The 20,695-nt window shown below is 44.0% G+C and overlaps 1 protein-coding gene across 2 annotated transcripts in view; it reads right to left on the bottom strand.

Annotated features, from left to right (window-relative positions):
- Positions 1 to 1,555: 1,555 nt before the first annotated feature.
- Positions 1,556 to 20,695, bottom strand: part of CLIC6 (chloride intracellular channel 6) — a 30,560-nt gene continuing 11,420 nt past the window's right edge. The window contains exons 1-6 of one of the 2 annotated variants that reach the window (XM_068913323.1): positions 9,337 to 9,459; positions 7,973 to 8,082; positions 7,385 to 7,510; positions 6,033 to 6,139; positions 4,894 to 5,075; positions 1,556 to 3,507 (exon numbers count right to left, since the gene is read on the bottom strand). In XM_068913323.1, coding sequence (XP_068769424.1) covers positions 3,346 to 3,507; positions 4,894 to 5,075; positions 6,033 to 6,139; positions 7,385 to 7,510; positions 7,973 to 8,082; positions 9,337 to 9,399 — 750 coding nt within the window. In that variant the 5' untranslated portion in view covers positions 9,400 to 9,459 and the 3' untranslated portion in view covers positions 1,556 to 3,345. Of the gene's footprint in view, positions 3,508 to 4,893; positions 5,076 to 6,032; positions 6,140 to 7,384; positions 7,511 to 7,972; positions 8,083 to 9,336; positions 9,460 to 20,695 lie in introns of those variants that run through there. The other variant, XM_009667638.2, reaches the window with a different exon arrangement.

Raw genomic sequence — 20,695 nt, 5'->3', positions numbered from 1 at the left:
GCTGCCGCTGAGCCCTGGCACACCCAGTCCAGAGCCACCGTTGGCCCCAGGCTCAACTGTGGGGAGAGCAGGTAAGGCCAGGTCATATGTGGCCATCCGTCCAAGGGAAGAGGCCTTATGGAAGAGGAGGGTGATATTTATTTTAAATGCAACTTACTCACATTTGGTTTCCCATCATTTCACTCGCACTGAGATATGAGCCCGGGGAAGGCTGGGCAGGGTGGCTCTGTGGGAGGTGGCAGGCAAGGGGCTGCCTGGCTGCTTCTGCTCACTGCTCTTCATTGGTGACAACAAACAGATTTTTGGATGTGCCTTTTATACCCTTTAGGGATCTGTTTGGGAGCTTATGGCTCAGGATCTTGTCTCGCCCTTCATTACTCAAAGGCAAATAAAAAAATTCCTGAGGCTCATTGCCCTTTTGGTTTCTTTATCAGGGTAAAAACTTTTTTACTGTGAGGGTGACAGAGCACTGGAACAGGTTGCCCAGAGAGGTAGTGGAGTCTCCTTCGCTGCAGATATTCAAAACCCGCCTGGACGCGATCCTGGGAAATACGCTCTAGAGGACCCTGCTTGAGCAGGGAGGTTGGACTAGATGATCTCCAGAGGCTCCTTCCAACCTCAACCATTCTGTGATTCTGTGATTCTGTGATTGTGTATTTTACGGTTCCCATGCAGTTCTTCTTCATCTCTTTACCTTTACTTTGGGCTTCAGCCTGTTCTTCGTCTTCCTGCTATCTGGTCCTTTGGGTGAAGTCACTGCTACAACGCCCTGCAGCCGTCAACCTCCAGTCCAGTTTTTCAAGCCAGGTTGCTTAGTTTCTTCTAGTGGTTTCACACACACATTTCCATTCATTCTTTCCAATCTTAGTATTTCTGTTACTAATATTGTGCTAAATAGCATCACCCTCATCAATGTGCAGGCCTGATTTGGAGATCAGTGCTGTTCCCCGCTACCAGCATGGGTGCCTTCTTTGCAGGAGGTAGAGTTTGGCTGCGCAGATGTGAACCATACATTACCACACACTCTTAGGGCCAGAGAGTAGGCCAGGATCTGCTTTATTTACTGGTTATAAGCAGCCATAACTACATTCATACTGAGAAAAGGAGCAGGTCGGGGAGTGAGCTTGTGCACTTGGACTTCTGCTTGAGCAGTGTGGTCAATCTCTCTACTTCAAGTCAACTCAGGTGGTCTTCTACAAGGCAAAACTGTTACAAAAGGGGCCAGCCCTAACCAGCATGGATGTGGGACAGTTTGTGCCAGGTGGCTTTGAGGCTAGGGATTATGTCCTGGCCCCATCTTTTTTAATTTAGCAGTAACAGACACAGCTGGCATGTATATGTTGTTCCCCAGCTCTGACTGGAGGTCTGTGACATAGGTGATTCCTCAAAGATGGATCAAAGTTTGGTTAAACTTTGCCTCTTATTTCTTAAAATTCAGGCCACTCTTAACAGTACATCTTGCTAGGAAATTACTAAGGAAAGAAAGACAGGACACTGGTCGAATTACTTATGAATTTCTGTATTTTCTATTTAAATTTGTAAGGCATATGAAAAGAGTACATAGATTTTATATCTTATATATTTTATTTATATATATATGTATTTGAAAATACAAAGTAGCAGTTAGTAATATTTGATGAGTGACTGCTCAGCTATCATCCCCAATATATAAACTCAGAACTGAGGGAGGGAGGGGAAAGATATTGTGTCTGTTCTCTAAAGAAGACAAATTAAAACTCCATATCTAATGCTGTTTACAAACAATTGTGATAGGATATTTGCAACAGAACTCACAGTTGTAGTGTATAGGATGATGTGTGCATAGATATAGTGTGTAGGAGCAAAATATCGCAGACACAATATACCTGACACCTACTGTTACCATAAGTAATGCTTTGTAAGAAAGCAGGTATATGTTTGATAAGGGCAAAGATGAATGACTATTCTGTAACAGTCTTTTTGTGGACATAGACATTAACATAGGCTATTTATTTTAGCCATTTTCACATCTATTTTGTACACACAGGCAAAATACATCCAAAGGAAATTTCCAGATGACCCTATGACTACAGCATTGCACCCTCTACTCCTACTTGCCTGCTGAGAGCCTGCTCAGCAGAAAGCAGCTGGGAATGTACCTTCTCACAGGCCAAACATCTCTAACACTGTGTTCCCAGACGCCAGGCTAGAGGATGTTTCTCACTAGTACTGACTGCCTTGAAACCAGACTCCTGCAAGGCTGGAGGGGCTCATCTAATGCATCCCCCACCCTACAGCTGGAGCAGTGTCTGTCTTGTCCCTGGTAGACAGCTCTTTGATCAGCTGTAAAGCTCTTATCAATGAAGGCCTAACAACTGCCTCGGGAAATCCAGTACACTGGAGCTCAACCATCAGGAGAGAGTGGAAAAGGACTATTTCTGTCTTAGCCCTTCTCCTCCTCTTTGCTTTCTAAAATCAATGGGAGTCATGGAAGGCCAGGAAAGAAGGATCCTCCCTCAGTAGCTGAGAAGAGATATTCTCCCATTCCTTGTCTCCACAGTGACAACCAAGCCTCTCGCTCCTCCCTTATCAAATATTTATTATTAGATAGTCTACAGGCTAGGGATAGTCTGTGCTCCCCTCTTTGATGGGGATCACCAGGACTGGAGGAGGCTGGGTGGGTTGTGCAGCCCTGAGAAAGGAGAAGGCAGGATAAATACCGAAGAAGGACTCATACAATGTGCAAAGGAGTTGTTCTTCATCAACCTGCTCTACAGGTCTCTAGCAGAGAGGAGAGGGCTTCTGGGAAGGCAGGTGTGGTCCAACCTACCAGATGGCCTTTCTCCTGGATAAACCAGGGTTGCTGCGGGCATGCCAAGAATTGGCTTGCAGCCCTCTGATACTTACGGAGAAGCAAACAGAAACCCTCCTGGTAACTGTGAAGTTTGGCAACAAATATGAAACAGATCCGAGGCAGCAATAACGACAGGTTAAATATGTGTGAGAAACAGGGCTATTTCTTCCCAAAATTCAGTAATTTAGCATAAGTCACTAGTCTGTAATTTTTCTCTGATTGTGTGACCTACACTGTTCCCCTAACTTCAACAAATGCTTTAACATTGATCTGTCTTTAATTTGGAATGCAGTACACACATTTGTGTGTGTATACATCTGCCCAGACACACAAACATATACATGTATAATTTAAGAATTAGCAAATAATGCTGTACAATTACTGTAAAAGAAGGATTGGCCAATGACAGAACTTACACTGCAGAGTGTACAGGTTTTTTGTTTTGTTTTTTTCCATGTTGGCTGGTGCCCATCTAAATCTCAGAAGGAATGACAAACAGAAGCATCTTCCATTTACTTCATTCTCTTTGCAACATCCAAATATGCATACTCAATTTCTTGATCAGCAGGACAAGTGTTTGTAAATTCATCTCTTGCATATGCATTGTTCAAGTATCTTGAAATCCCTGTCATTTCAGGTGGAAATTCAAAATTTCTGTATTTTTTTGCAACAACCTTTTATTAAAAGAAAAAATAAAAAGATTATTACACATATGATCTGCATAAAATAAATCTGCTTTTTATATACATTTTTTATTCTCCATTTGTAAGTAAGTCTTTCACATTTACAATATACTTTTTGGTGGGAGCAAAGGAGAAGAAAAGACAAAAAAAGAAAGAGAAGACATGGGATGAAGAAAACTCACTAACTAGCTAACCCGCTCAAAAGGATTTATTTAGTGTAAATATACTGCTAGATTTATGCCAGCAGACCACACCTGCTGGAGGAGATGGAGCTTAAAACAGCAAGAGAACTAGCACAAACCAGAATTAACAGAATACTCCTACAGTAATAAACTGGCTCACACTTGGAAACTTCCACTGAAACAGAAAGGAAAAATTGGAATTAAAATACTAAATTTCACATAGCTAGGGAAAACAACTAGTGGCTATTAGCTAACACTTCCCTGTAGATCACTGAGGATGGCTTGACAGTCATTCTCCACCATCCTTTAGACGTTCACCTGACATAAGGCGAACATTCCCTTTGCATGGGCCCTATTGACCCGCCCCGACCTGTAATGCTTAGCTGTGTGCATCGCACCTGACCTCTGAAAGGTGCCTCGTGGAGTGGGAAAGGGCTTGTTCTCTTGCTGCTGCCTGTGGACTAGTTTCAACCATGAGGTCTCCTGGGATAGTTTTCACTCATGAAGGTGTCAGGAAACAATTCAATCCACTCCTCTTCTGACAAAAGTACAGCTTTCGGAAGTGACCTTTTTTGTATAGAAACCAGATAAATTTCCAAAGTGGCCTTTTCTCTTCCAGCGCCTGGTTGACTCTAAAGCAGCCTAGGGACAGGCTGTAGCAAAACCCTTGGTCCCCAGCACTGCTAGAGGTGTGTGGATACTCCACAGCCCTGCAAAAAGGGGCTAGGAGCGGAGCCTTGGCTGGGTGCTGGGTCCCCTGCCAGTGTTACTGGTATTACTGGTGATGTTCAACAAAGCAGGAGTTTTGGGTTAAAGTTGGGACTTCACCAGTTGCTGACCTCTTGAACTGGCATGGACAAGAATCATTTAATCTTATTGTTCCATGGCACTCTGCAAGTGAAATGCAAATGAAAACATTTCTCTATGGCACTGAATATAGTACCTCACTCACTGAATACCTGTGCAGTCATGACCCAAATATGAAAACAGATATTCTAACTGTAGAGTCACCAATCTGAGGATCTGCCTAGCTTTGCTGTAATAAAATGGCCTTGTGTGTTAGCATTCATTGTCCCCACAATTACAGAACTGCTCTGCAGCTTCAGAAAAGATACAGGATTCCTCTGCCTTCTAGAAGTGAACTTGGGTTTTTGTGTTTCCCTCCTCTTCAAAATGTTGAAATGCAAGTGCAAACCTTAATTATATGGAGCTTTGGTAGGAGGTTGCAATCTGCTAAGGTGAGCTCATCTCCATCCAGGAACTTCCGACTGGAAACAGTGATCTCCTCGGTGCTGTAAGCATCAATTTCATCTGGCAAGGGGCTATTTAAGTAGTTGTCCAGCTTCCTCAGGGCTTTAAGCAAAGATTTTTCCAAATCTAGGGTAAGACAATAAAAAGGTCATTCAAGACTGTTCTGAGGTCTCTCTTGACACCCAGCAACTCCTGCCTTCTGTTCCCTGGCACCAGTCCAGCTTCCAGACACCCCACCATGCCAACTCCTGCAATTCCTTTATCCTAAGCTTAACACCTAATACTGGGATAAGAGCTATAAGTAGCTCTGTTTGGTTCTGAGAAATCCAAACTGGGTCTGCTTAACCACAAAGAGCTCCTGAAACACATATGGGGGGTGTTCGTGCAGAGTGGCACAGCAGCAGGACCAGAGATGGTGAGGCTTGGGGCGACAGCGGCAAGGTGGCAAGGTGCCGCGCTGGAGTGCATGGGAAACCCGCCTGTGGGTGCCCTGCTCTTCTCGCAGCACCGAGGAGCGGGGTGGAGGCAGCAGGGGCTGGGCAAGGGTTGGCTGTGGTTTGCCTAGGCTAGCGGTGCCAGTGCACAACTATGGCAAGGGGAGAAGGAAACAGGAAGGGGAACAGGACTGCGAGCTGGAGGACGGAGAAGTTAATCCAGCATCCTGAGGATCCTACTCCAGAGATGGGCATGGGAAGGTAGAGCCATGGGTTTAGAGCCTTCATTACTGACACAAACAGAGGAGAAGGGCAACAGAAGGATGGCAGGTGGCAGACCTGAAGCTAAGGTCCTACTTCGAGCAGGCAGAGGCGTGGGGAAGGTGCAATGCTATAGGCCTGGGAGCTGAAGAACCTGGCAGGAGCTGGAGTGGGTGTTCCCATGCTGATAGTGGTACTGAGCAAACTAACTTCGGGAATCCCCGACTAAGAGAGGCAACGGGCCCAGATTTCCAAAGCTTTTATGCTCTGGGAAATGACTGCTTACCCTAAGTAGCAAATGGGATATCTACAGCACAGTATGCTAGAACTGTACAGTCTAATTTGTTCCAGAAACGACCAGGGTCAATAAAAGGACTATAGCACATACTTTCATTAGCATCTTTTTTTGGGTTCTTTATGAACGCAGAGAATTTTGCAAACACATCATTTCCTGCAGAGTTAGACTCAGGGTGGTTTGGTGCAAGTTTGGGATACCTGAGGAATTAAAAGAAACAAAAAAAGTTATGTGACTAGCCACTTTTTTTTAATCTCCATTAGTTATTTAACATACATCATTTAAACTGCAGCATCACCCCTTTGCAAACGACATATGATTACACAGGGCTTCCGGAGGGAAGCATCCTAAAATGAAGATCATTTGGCCAGGATCGCCTCTGGCCCGTACCTAAACCATAGGCTCATCTCCTTTTCCTGAGGGAGATGGGAAATGGCAGTTCATGCTATAGATGCCACCCAGACAACCCAACGCCTCTTCCAGGCCACCTCCTGTGGGCCCGGGGCAAGGCTGAACAGAGGGTGGCTCCTGCTGTGAGGAGGGAAAGTCCCCACCAGCACCGAGTGCTGCTCCTCCCTACCCCCTCGTCTTTCGCACTCATGCGTGAGCAAGCTCAGCATGGCCAGGCCAGAAGCTGCTGTTGTCAGGGGCAAATAGGAGGGAAAAAGCGAAGGGAAATGGCTGCTAGCATGGTTGAAGTCAGGTTTGGCTGCTTGAGGTGGGAGTGTCGCGGAGGACAGCTGCTGTCCTGGGGGAGAAATGGCGCATGGGTGGGGGATCAGATGCTGCTGGTGGTGGGACAGCTACTTTTGGGAGAAGTGGGAAGAGCTGCTGGGGTGGGGAAGGACGAGTCCCAAACCCAGCCCCTAGTGTGTACTAAGGTTAGCCCACCTAGCCACCCAAAATGAGCTTTGACACTCCTTCCCCCAGTACTCCTAGGACACAGGTGGCTTTCACTAGTGTTTTTTTTTAACTACTTGCTCCCAGTGAGCATAATTATTTGTACAGTGTGAAGAGGGTAACCTCAAACACACACAGATGGAGGAAAAGAGGTCAGGTTTCTGCAATGGTATGCAGGTTTCTGCATATACTTGCTGCAGTAGGGTGGATTTCATGCCTTGGGAGTGACTAGTAGCATAACATAAACGTGGGGTAAAGGCGAAGGCAGCAGGAAGAGCGCAACCAGTGTCCCGGGGCATACCCCGGGGCCAGCCCTTACGCAGCAGCACCAGGCCACGGCTGTGTTTCACTGCCCTTGGAGTCGCTGCTCCCAACAACTTCAACTGCAGCGGCTGGGCCGGCCCCTCCTAAGCTTCGCACGCAAATTATAACACATGAAGCTAATCAAGGGCCTGACCTGCCGAAACCAAAGGGCACTCTGTCACTGACCTCTGTTGAAGGCCATCAGGGGCTGAAAGCAAAATAAGTAGTTGGGGATACAGTACCGGGGCGGCGCTAATTTTTCTTCCAAGAACTCCTCAATCTTATTGACGTCGGTCTTCACTTCGCCGTCAAATGTCATGAAGGGGGGGTTTGTTCCCGGGGCTAGGTTCTGCAAGTCTGCAGGTTTTCTAATGGGAGGAAAGAAACCGAGTTAATCACGACAGGAACTACATTTTCAATTTCTATACTTAATTGCAACGAACTGTTTCAACTTCAAAATAACAGATTATTATCTATTTTACCTATGAAGTAAAACAGAGCCAACTGTCTCACGCTGGTGTTGCGAGAATTAGCTAGCCCATACCTGAATGTGCTCTGAAAAGCTAAAGCTGCAGTCTTATGTTACAGAGACCTACTGCAATATAGATTAAAATCTCAAATGGTTCAAAGCAGTTAGTCCACTTTATATTAGTGAACTTAATTTAAAGAGGAGTCAGGCATACAAACTGCTGTCATAATACCAGGTCACAGTGTAAATAATGTCTGCTAATTTGCTTGTGCTTTTCAAATCCATCAGAAGAGACTCCCCTTTAAAATCACCATTTTGGTAAAGTTGCTCTGAAAAATAACAACTCCTATTGTAATCTCACCTTTTCAAATCCACGGTTGTGACATTAAATATGACACCTTTTAGCCACAGAATCATAAAAAGACGCTGAGAAAATGGGCAATTTCCAATACTTTCCCCATCACTGCCAGCCTACAATTAAAAAGAAAAAGTATATGTACATCTATAATAGCAAATACTGATAGCAGATACAGTAAAAAAGCAGAAAATCCAGATCTGCTGTGAGTATGTATACACGTTACTCATCTCTACTAATATGTATTTGCATGCAAATTTTCTTTATACCCTTCTCCCAGCATGCACATGGATATGATGAATGATCCTGTCATCCTGGAGATGTATTTTTTCCTTAAAAATGTGTAATGAATCTTTTCATAACTTAAAAAACAAAATTGGAATCACAGCATTCTTTCCGAGGACAAAAGTCTCCACCTCATTTGTCCAAGTGTACATAAATCTACCTAAATCATGGCAAGATTAAAACAGTTTAAATCAGTTTACGATCACAGGAAACAGGTATAAAAAGATTTACCAGCATAAATTGAGAAGTAATGCCTGAAGCACTTAAGGGAATAAACAGAATAAATCAAATAATTAAGTGTTTTCAACCGAACAACTGCGGGGGCCCAGGGAGAGGGAAGGAAGTTGCACAATGGCCTTGCTTCGGCTGAACATGCAAGTCCCGGCGCTTTGCTGAGCGGCGGACTAACGAAGCACAAATGCCACATAACCACGTCTAATAGCTCAGGGAAATGTAAAGGAGGGGAGAAGAGCACGCGGCTGCCCTGTGGCTGAGGCGCAGGCCATCTCCTAGTTGTAGACCCAGAGCCCCCTCTTTTCATACGTAAGCGTGACTGTACCCAAGTCACGTAACTTCTCTTCCTGCGTGCACCAGTCGGGATGACCTTTCATTTTGGCTAAACAAATCATCACCTGCTAGTGTACAGCACAGAGGCTGGCACTCGCCATACGTGTCACCGCCGAAGCGTCGCTCTAATTTACTCCGTATTGCATTTTGCTTAGAGGTTGCATTAGAAGGAGCTGAAGCCTTGTGTAGTTGTTACCGGCTGCGTTAGGCTTTGCACGGTGGTGGTGTAACAGATGAGAGGTCTGATTTTTCAGGCTTTTTTCATGATTCTCCTAAAGTGTGGAGTTTTAAAACTTGCTTTAAGGGTACAAAAGCAAAAAATCAAGTGTATCATTTACTTAGTTAACGGGTTAGTTTATTATGCTTGCAGGTGGTCTTTATATGACCAAATGCCAGGCAGTAATGAAACCAGCTCTGCTTGCTCTTTCACCTTTCTCAATGCTATCAAATTAATCTCAAATAGAGCAAAAAGTTGTCCATAAACAAATACTGCTGTTAGATTGCTTTAAAAACCTCACCTTCACAAAGAGCTCTATGTCTGGAAATGAGCCTGCAGTCTGGAATGAGCAGTTTTCTGCCATGGAGCTCGAGGAACGTAAGAGCAATGATCCTCGTCTCGCTCGATAAACGCTTCTCCTCTCTGTATCAACCTGAAGGAGCCTCCTCTGATAACTCTCTGCTTCTTTCTGCCTTTGCTATTATGAAACTGCTAGCTTTTGTGCTAGCAAAAAACAAAATAGCCTATCGCCTTATACACTGCCTGGGAATAGAAACTTTTAGAAATGCTAAAACAGCTGGACCACTGTATTGGATATCTAAGTCTTGTTTTGTAGGTGGCAAAAATGAGAGCTGGTCATAAAAGCTACTCTTGTATTTTTCCTCCTACTCAGAGCACTGCTTTGTAGCGCTGTATAGTTTACAACAAGAATGATATTTGGCTGAAAACTACTGTGTATTTCATAAGAATGACATGACTGCCAACGCTGCTAGCGTGTGTGCTTCAAAACAGAACTAAATATACGACACCACCGTTTTTTCTCAAAGGATGTTAACACACATCCTGTCTTTTACGTGATGTGGTGCAAAACCTGGTGCAACATCATGCTGCAGCCTGTGCCCAGCCCCCATGACTGTGCAAGGAGAGGGGTGGCTGCGGCACCAAGCCGCGTGCGGAGGGAACCTGCTCCCATCCAGGGTGCTCCCGGGAAGCGGCCAACCTAAAACAGGACCGATGACTTCCCAAAATCTAGAACAAACACTGGTCTAGGAAAACAGATGGGACAGAAAAAGTAATATATTAAGTATTCATTTATAAAAGCAGATGTTCTCAGCCATAATAATTGCAGCGTTACACAAGAACTGAAAAGTCAGCTTTTCTTTTATTCAGGGGGTGAAGTTCTGTGCTTGCATATAATGTTTGAGTGAAATTTGTCCCAGGCAAAAAATGCCACGTGTGATGCTTCCACTGCATCATGGTCTGTGGGGGCTTTTCAAATGGAAAGTAGCATTAACACTGTAAGGTGTAAAATCATTCAGTGTATGCTTTGGGATCTTAAATAATTTATTATGGAGGAATTTAAACCATTAGCCTAAGTCAGTAAAGAAATAACCTTACACTAAGAGTTTGCTGTGTTTTGAGAAATAAAGTACAAGTGTCCAAAACACCAGTTCCTATAAATAATTTGACATTTACATTCTTTCAGCCTTTGATAGGGAAAAATAAATGATCTTATCAGGGTTAACGTAACATTCAGAAAGCTATGTGATCAAGAGTGACAGCAGGATAAACTTTTCCTGTTCAATTACTATATTCTCTTGGGCATTAAATACTAAAATTTTGGCTCCCTCTAACTTCTCCTGCTGGAGCTAAGGAAACACAGCCGTTGCTTTGTTTTATCCTACATTGCCTTGGTGACAGTAAATTTCAGGGAGTCGGACACAGCAGTTCCAATCTGCTTTTCTGGGGAAAAGTCCATAAGGTAGAGTCAGGGATCCAGATCAAGACACATGTTACCATGACAAATACAGAAGCGAAGCAGGCAATGAGTCCCAGATTGTTATTAAGCTGAAAGGACAAATGGGCTACCAGGAAGCCGAGGGACCGGCAGCCTTGGAGAGGTTACAGAAGCAACCTCATGTCTTGTTTCTAAGTGCAAACTTTTTAAACATCTCGCCACTACTTGGGAAGAAAATTTACTACAGCACTACTGTTTCTTTCTTTTTGCAATGGCTAAAGTAGTCAACAGCGAATCCTTTTCTCTTTATGCTGCTCAGCCTGCTAGTAACCTATCAAAAAAGTAAACAGTTTGAGCACTGAGGAAATGAATATAATGGGGGATTAAGCATTGCTCTAGCCAGCAATGCTCCAACAGACAGCTCTAAGCATTAAGATGATTGTTTGTTCATATGGGGTTTTTGAAGTATTTTTATGGGCCAGTCTTGCTGGCATTAGACACTCCTACAAAATTCAAGAGGCTGCTGATCTTTACATTTTGTACTGTCTCTCTCCCACGCAGCGTACAGGGGATGTTGATCATGTCCTACCGTCTGAGCTGCATTCTGTGCAATGCAGGGAGCCCAGTCTCTAGCGAGTGCAACTGAGGGCATCTGCCCAGCTTTGCTGTCCCCTGCGGTTACGGTAAGCACTTTGCGTCACAGCAGAAGAGAGGCAGCAGTTGCTCAGGCAGGCAGAGTCATGAAGGGAGTGAGCCACATCTAGCTTTCGGAGGCTGAAAGCCATTTAGTCCCACGAGAGGTTGAACTCCGGGCAGGAGGTGAAGGGAGGACAAACCCCCAGAGCCTCTACTAGCCATAGTGGGGACAGATAATGCTCAATTTCTTTCCGTTCTACAGCACTGGAGGCAAGTGACAGAAAAATTACGGTAGCCCACACAATAGCACGAGCAGTTATTAAGCCTTTGCTTAGCCTAACAACAGCAAGCAGTCCGTGCTGGAGTGACTGCAAAGATCTCAAACACCAAATCTGATTCAGAACTTGACATGTTTTGACCCAGCAGCTCAAAGACACTGCAGTCAGTTTTGTGTAACCTTAGCTGAAAGCCCAGAACATGAATACTTTGGCCTAGCAAGGAAACCAGGATGAATACAGCCAGCTAAAAGCACTTCAGATACATCAACTTCCATTCTGGCTTACAGAAGACAACGCTGTTCTTGTCACTCAGCTTATCTAATCCAGGGAGCTACAACTCCTACTGGATGAATAACCATTAGTGACACACGTCAAAGGTCTTTGTTCAAGTTTCCAAACAGAGAAGTCTTCCATGTTGTCACCAGCACTCAAAAATCATGACTCAGGACACTGAAATAGCTTTATAGCTCTGGCTTCAGCAGCACAATAGCGAATGATGCTGTCATCATACGACAATGTACTTTGCAATAATGGGTGGCTTTTTTTTAATACAGAAGTGAGACTGTATCTCAATATTTTACTTTGCGGGAACATGATACAGCAGTGAAAGAATCAGAAAAGGCCCACCTGTCCATACATTAATACTGAAAAGAAGACAACACAGCTCTCCTGAGAGTAAAACTCCCTCCACAATGCCATTCAGGGATGTATGACTAGGAGCTGTGCTTGGTACATGCACTAATTTAATTAACTTCCTCACTGTTGTGTTTTGTGATGACCCAAGGTGAAAGCTTAACTCCAGTGAAGGCAATGGGAGTCTTGCTGTTGGTTCAGTGGAGGATCACATTTCCAAACTGATTATAATCTTAATGACCAGGTAAATGCTGGTGTAATTGTAGGTAATGTTGCAAGTTGACCTCCACCTGCAATTGGTGGGACATTCTCTTAATATCCAAACCTTGCTGGCGAGGTGGGCCAAGTCATGAAAATGCAAAGCCGTTTTCTGTGCTATTCTGCTGTTTAAATAAACGCCTAACCAGTGTCTTGAATAAGCGGCATTCACATTTTAGTTGTGATCAGTCAGGAGGTCAATATGCTTTTTCTGGTAACACTGGGATTTAATGAGTTCATTAATCAAACAATTATGACAGCTATTGCTGCAGATGAGAAAAACTTCAAGCTGCGCATAGAAGAGCCTTCAGAGCCCTAGGCAGTGGTTTGTATATTGTGACAGTATCAACCTGTTACACCTCTCTGTAATCATGTGTGCCATTACCTGATGGGATTATTAGCCTACACTCCCTGTTTTCATTAATTTTTCACTGTTTCACATTCTCTTTAGGGGTTTTTTTGTTTGCTTTCTTGTTTCGTGTATGGGTGTTTTTGGGTGTATGGGTGTGTTTGGGGGTGCATGGGTGTGGGTACGTGTGTGTGTAGGTCTCATTCAAAGATACCGGGGAAGGGAAAAAGCTCTCCACACCCTTCTTTCCACTATTATCTAAGCTCACAGGCACGAGCACCGTCATGTCTTAGGCTAATTTCATGAGGCAACAGGACCTTATGCACAGGTTATTAAACAGGGCAACGAAAGCGCCATATTCAGTTCCTGGAGCTGCTACTGCTTTGATTCAGCAGCTCTGCGTTTCTGAGTGGCCTTGAAGAGATCAGTTGCCTCAGCACCGTCATCTATAGTAAAAGAGTAATGATAGTGCCTTTAGTGAGGAAGAGTCACGCACACCACGTCGTTCCTAGCCCAGTAGTTTGGGCCCTCCCTGAATCGTAGTTGCTCTGCCTCCTGAGCTATTGTCAGAATTGTTTTGTAACAGTTTCTATCCAAACTTCTCAGAAATTGTTTTTTTTAAGGTTTGACCTCAAATGTTTCATGCATCCAAAATTTTCATGAGAGTGGACTTTGTTTTTGCTGGACTTCTTGCTTCCTTTTGAAGGGTTGGGGGGGGGGGGAAACATTTCAGATGGAGCAGGGAAGGCTTTTTTGTTTGTTTTTATATAATTATGTATCCTTTTGAGGCTACAATAAAAAGGAGAACAAGGAGTACAACTTTTGTTTTTGATTCCCTAAAGCTGAACTCCAATTCCATTTCTTCCTTCAATGCAAGGGAGCTACTTTACCTCCTTTCCTGTATTTATGCTGGCTAAAAGGCAGGTTTATGCAGCAAGTGGAGCAGAACCACTGCCTACTGGGAAGGAAAGAGCTGTCCAGCTGGGAACACCCTTGCGCGTCTGCCTCCTTCCTATTTCACTCAGCCAACGATCTCAGGCTTAACTGGAATTTTCCTGCAAGCGCCTTGTTCGATCCTCAGCTATCAGATAGTTTTTGTGTGCTCGTCCTTCTCACACCACCCTCACAGCTCTCCTTTTTCACGGTGCGTTTGGTCTCCGGCCAAAGAAAAGGAGCTCAAAACTATTGGCTGAAAAACTAGGAGCAGTTTGCAAGCTTGGGTCAAGAGTAGGAAGCTGTTGTAAAATAAGCCCAGATGCGACTTTCGAGAACAGCAGCTATTTCGCTTTAATTCCTTCTACGGACTCGCTCATTCTGCACCAGCACGGCTAAACCTAGCGCACCGCGTGCCGGTGCCCACTGCTGCCCTGCGTAACACTGCGGGTGCAACAGCAGCTCTGCACCCTGCTCCACTATGCCACTGGGAAGGCCTATTGTACACTGCGAGGTGGCTAAGGAGAAAGGGTAGGGGAGCTGCCCGCTTGTCCCCTCTCCTCCTGACCCCCAGGACAAAATCCCACTGCCCTCTGCTTCACTGTGACACCTCCAAGCCATTTTTTAAGAGCCCAGTCATGCATGCACCGCTCCTTCCTGAAATGAAATGGTCATCAAACTTCTTAAAAACAATATCAGAAGTATCTCCTTATCACTGAAAGTAAATTATTTACATGGCCAGCCACTTGGCGGTTGCTGCACCATTTAACTGCTTCCTGCAGAGCTGACAAGTTGGCCAGGCTTTGTGGCTGTGGTTAATGCTCCTTCCACTCAGGCTGCTCTGCCCAAACCTAGCGCACTAAAATGCAGGCGGGAGATGAACGCATCGATTTTTCTTTCCTTGTTTACGCGTGTTCAAAGCAAGATTGATATTATCTCATGGTTATCATAATTTTAAACGATAAAAATCCCAGAGTTAGCTTTCTCAGTGCAGAGCCTTTGCTTTCAGGGAATGAAGTGTTTTTATTAAAGACCTTTTGTGAGGAGTCCTCATCAATAGTAATTTCCACAGACTTAGAGAAACAGTGCTGACCAGATCACGCAGAAAGACAGAGCAGCAGCACTCTCACGCTCCCACAGAGACTTCCCTCAGCCTCGGCCAGAAGCCCAGAGAGACCCATGAGTTGCTGCAGTGTAACAGAGATTTTCTAGATGTCAGCCTTGTTTTGTTGGCGTTCAGTGATGATATACTATTTTAATTTAAAAAATATGTAATCTTTTCCTTGCAGGTACAGAACTTGATTTATGTTTTTCATGTCTGCTACAGTATTCATGCAGATTACTATAGTGCCACAGTGTTGAAAAATGCAACATTTGCAATATCACTTTTGTAAGAATAAAATAATAATAAAATAAATAAAATAAAAACATAGTTACAAGTCATTCTAGTTCGCTGAAAGCAACTATAATGCACTACAGTAGTATGTGATGCATCGTGGTGCTCGCAGAAGCACCACAGCTGTGTCATTTGGGTAAGGTCATGTTCAAACCAAAGCTTTTTGCGAGGAAGAGAGAGATTACATGGAATTTTCTCCATTTAAACACTGTTCATTTTGTGGCCTAGGGCTAGGGCATGTACACCCAAACACTGAATTTTACAGAACTGCTTTGATGCCACCTACTGGACTTTAAACGAAAATTTTGACTTCTGCTCCCGCAGCAACGAGCAGTGGCAGCCTCAGATGTTAACGCATCAGGAGAGGTTTTGCCTCAGGGAAAAGTCAGCAGCAAGAGTCCTTGCTTTTTCTTAAGAGCACCCTTGAGATTATATCAAATGCTGAAATTATACTTTCAGGCTAAGTTTTAAGATAAAGCATCCTATCCTTCTGTAATTTAAAAAAGATTTTTAATGGACAGAAAGTAAACACTTCACCACTAATTGTTTCAGTACTTTTAAACAGTTATGAGTTCTGCCTGTCTGCTAATATCAAGTATTTAAAGCAGGTGTTTCCAGCTGCTGTTTAATTTCTCCATTGAATGGCAGAAACCTTCATATTCAGAATGTGGTTGGTAGTTGAGAGTCCTGCACATAAATTGTATTTTGGTACTTACCAGTGTGAACTCTTGCTGTGTGTCACATCCCCAATAGTGAACCTCAATGCAGATACTTCTTCAGGAAAAATTTCTCTCTCTCATTTGTTTTTTTCTTGTTTCTTTGTTTATTTTCAAACAAACTGAGCACGCTGATGGCTAGAGTACCATAAAGATTTTCATTTCAAAAAGAAATTTATCTTATTTTATATTTATAAACTTTAGGAACATCTATTCAAGCTTTTATCTTGAACAGTATTACAGGGTTTAGAGAACATAAAACATTATCACCATACTTTAAAGAGTGACAACTTTGAGCATACAAGCTCAACAACACGCTTTCTGTTCTAAACCCTAGCTAAACTTTCAGGTTAAGGAGGCAACAGTAAATATAACTACAAGCATTCTGCTAAAAATAGTTCATTTCTCTTTTTATGGTGCTAAGATTAAAAAAAAAAAAAAAAGCAGACAGAAAGGGCAGCAAGTATACGAAATCTACAGAATGAGGGGCTGTTTTGACTTTCCTCATCCTCCTGCTGAAGCTGGAAGTCTGCCTCTACTGAGTCAAATGCAGCTGTGACAAACTATGAGCGCTCCCCTTCCAATACCACTAACTTCTGGTACTATACCAGAAAAGTGTCTACGGTGAAGTCTGCCTCTGTAGGAAGCATGGTCCCACCCCGCATGAGCAGGAACCATCTCCTCTGCCCTCTACCCCCATTGCAGGAGGGCCAAGTTAGGGCTACAAAGATTTCCACAGCTGCAGCCTTCAGCTACACCGTAGACAGATTCCCACTCTATACTCCCCTCAGAGCACATATTTGGGTTCCTCAGGATGTGATCTCAGCAGTGAGATCATTAGATGCAAGACTGAAAGGATCCTATGCTGGCAAGTTGCAGGGTATTTTACAGGACATGCAAAATTGGCCTCTGGATAGTCTGCTGAAAAATGGACCTTGGGACTTCTGAATGTCTCCCGCTCCCTCCCCTTCATCCTACTCCTCTTTCATACCACAGTCTATGCATTTGGGTACATGTAACTTTTAGACAAACCAGCAGACCTGCCAATTGCAAGTAGAAGGAGCGGACCTTAGCAGATACAAAACTCAAAAGTCTATGTCCTGTTGAATGACAACCTGAAATGCAGCTGATTACGTTGGATCAAGAGGATTTAATTCTGTTGCTAGAATAAAGCAGCCTTTGATTACCATTCCCATGCACCCATAGGGGAGGAGAAGTGACAGTAAAAAATAAAGCATCAATCAACTTTACATCCTAATGATCCAAGCTGCAAACAGACACACTCCGGTAAGAAAAGACACTTGGAAAACGTGATGGAAAGGGTGGGTGGCCAGATCAGAAAACTGCACAAAACCTGGAGATAGGTGAAGGCAGAACTACAGGAAGGAAATCTGGAGGAGAAAGCAAAAATTCAATCTGCATGCACTTGGGCTAGACCATGACCCACTACCGCCCAGAGGCATGAAGCCCTCCCCACTCTAGTCAATGGATGCTGTGCACTACAGCAGCACAGAGGGTCCCACTGCATAGAAGAGAACATCATTAATCAAAAAGCAGATGACATCTAGAGCATCAAGGCAGCTAGAAGCAACTCAGTCATGTGGTCTGCTGACTTTCCTGTTTTCCTCCTCCCCCTCACAAAGATGAAATCACACACTAGTCCAGGAAGGAGCCTTGCGGGTCCTATCTGGCATTGCAGTCGAACACAAGGACATGTTTCAAGCAGAGAAATGCTAGAGAACTATATGGTGATACAAAAAGACCTTCAGATGGAGCCTGCCAGCCCAGGAGGCAAGAAACGCAGCACTACCAGTGCTTTTTGGAACAGACTGGGTACCCCACAAACCACCGATGACCTTGAGCACTGGAATAGTGGAAAAGTGATACAAATGGGTACAAGTGTTACATTATGCACTGAAGCTGGAAAGCACCTCATATAATGTCACCCAGAAAAATTAGGTCTCTGAATACTGGAGGCCAAGAAAGACACCTTTCCTTGAGGATGGTCCATCTTGCCTGTCTCAGACACCCACCCACCTGGGACAACGTGCCTTCTGGCAGTGCTGCTCTCTGAGTACAGCCTAACATAGCCCCATAAAGTTTAAGCATCTAATTTAGCCTAGGTCAGCTGAATCCAACCCTTCGAGACTACTTATATAGCTAGAGGTGACTGCTCACAAAAAAAAAAAAAGACCAGTGTGTTAACCCCAGTGCATGACCCAAGTGTCTGATACAGCTTCAAGAAAAAGGAAATATCACGTTAGCTTACATCAAACCAGTTACTTCTGTGAAGGCCACACAGTATTCATAGCACAGCGCAATGCACTGTACAGGGTCCTCAGGAGATCTCTGCAAAGATCTGGACATCCAGATTCATGAAAGAGTAAGTCAAACTGAACCAAGCTCTACCAAGATGAGGGGGAAAATGAGGAACCTATCTTACAACAGGGGCTAGGAAAGTCTTCTAGCTGAAAAATTAGAATGGCTTCTAACCATCACAGCAACAAAGTTTTGAACTAGATTTCCAGTAGGATTAATGAGTATATAAAGATGTATGTGCATACGTCACAGCATAGGAGAGGGAAAAACAATTGTACCAGGATGAGACTTGATCCCTTTCAGCAGGGACTTAGACTTATTCTCCACTGGGAGGTCCCTTCCAGCCCATTGTTTCTTTGCCTGCAGCAGGGACATCACTCCAATAACTAGACAATGCAAAGCATCATGCTTTTATATTCTGTGCCCCTGAATGTATCCAAATGACTACAATACATGTAACAAGCTCCAGGATAACGATGGAACGCAAAGGTGCTACTCGGTAAAAAGCAGCAGTTTTCCTGAACAGAGCTTACGTTCTAAAAGAACCGAATGTTCATTGCAAAAGGAAGTAGGTGATGGATATGATACCTGTGGTAGGGAGCTCCAGGCCATCCAACCAGACACCGTACAGGATAGGATGCTATTAAGATTAGGCAGATTGCATAAAGCAAGCAGTACCAGAGGTCATTCTCTTCCATGGAAGAAGGGGAGAGCTCTTCACACAAAATGGGATTTTTTTTAAAGGCACTTGAGCAAGCCACTGCAAACGTAAGTGCCAATATCACATGCTTAATGCATGCTTACAGGTGGGGATGGGCACATGCTAATACGGGCTGTGTATTTACCCTTTGGATAGGTACAATCATCTAACCTAGAGAAGACAAGGAGCAGTACAAGGAAAGACAAGGAGCAGTGTGAGGATCACAGGGGTGACAACTGAAAAAAGACTCTACTCTACCCAGTAGCCATGCAGAGCAATGGCAAACAGCAACAGAGTCTGAGCTGCAGTGGCATACAAGCCACTGAGGCAGCGACAGGACCCAAATGAAACCCAAGATAGCTGCAGCAGCCTCCTTGCAGACCATGGCACACCCAAACAGCTCAGGCCTCACATAGGCAAGAAAGGCTCAGAAGGTATCTCAGCCACCAGCTGGCCTGATGTTGGAAAATCATCAAAACAAGCCCAAGGCACATACGGTACCAGAACACCATCTAGCAGAACAAAAGCAGCAAAGCATAGGGAGCAAATCTCTTACCTGTGAAAAGAAAACCATCAGGGAGTGGGATGTTGATTTAAAGATGAACATACTTGGAAGACTGAGTCTTAACAGCTCATCAAAAGGTTGGTGATAAGGAGTGATAACTTTCAAACAGGTCTTGCCTGCTACTTGCCTGGGCCAGACATCAGAAGGTTGCTCTGGGCGTTTGTGGCTGGCGTCAGCTGGGGCAAAGCATGGATGTAGGTCATCCCCTCGACAAAAAGCCAGTTCGGCCACCCAAACGTGCAGCCATCGGGTGTTATTGCCCAGTGCGCAATCCACAAAACAGGCTACAGAGGCAATTTCTTAGGATCCTGCTCTGAACAGCTATCAGGGTGTGGAGCTCCAAGGCACAGAGCGTGAAGTTTTACTGTCAGCTGCTAAACTGATGCAAACACAAACAGATGAAGAAGAGTGTGGCTGGGATCCTCAGACAGAAGGACGCCCCGTTTAGCCCAGTTCTCCCCTTTACCTCACGGGGAAAGGGAGGAGTGCGGGCATGTAGTAGTAACTGGGAGCTATATACTAAGTCCTGTACAAATATAGAATGAAAAGGCCACTCCTAACTTAAACAGAAAACATATAGGGAGAACATCAGCAGCCCTTTTAAAAACATTGTGTTAGATTAAGGTTTTAGCCAAAGTTAGGCCAAAAAGAAATGACAAGGGAAAAAGGAGTACAGGAAATGAGTATAGGTGAAAGGTGGTAAAAGGAATTAACTTTTCACCTACATAGCTTCCACTGACCACAGGCCACAATTAAATTCTTTTTTTTTTTTTTGTGATCACAGAATAAAAAAAGTAGACTAAAGGTTGAGTCTACCTACAATTTAGGTGATAATTTAGGTATATCTATATGCTGTATATGTAACGATGAAGCTTTTTATTAGTGATTATCTTATTATTAGTTGTCTGGTTATTATTAGCAATAATAAAAGATGGACTCTGTGCTGCAGCAGTACTCTTCTGGTCCTGAATATGAGTCCAGGCTGAGCTCCCAGCTGCAGGAATAATGAAACCCTTGCTACCTCACAATTTAACATCTGAAGCTTGGCAAGATTTATGTCTCATAGGCTGACCACCTACTAGCATTTCACCACATCTTCTAATAATTTCACTATTAAGACTCTCTTCTTTCTTTTCGGT

This window comes from Struthio camelus, chromosome 1 (genome assembly GCF_040807025.1).
Source record: "Struthio camelus isolate bStrCam1 chromosome 1, bStrCam1.hap1, whole genome shotgun sequence".
Lineage (NCBI taxonomy): Eukaryota > Metazoa > Chordata > Aves > Struthioniformes > Struthionidae > Struthio > Struthio camelus.
The sequence above is the reverse complement of the archived record's forward strand: the minus strand, read 5'-3'. Positions and strand labels throughout refer to the sequence as shown.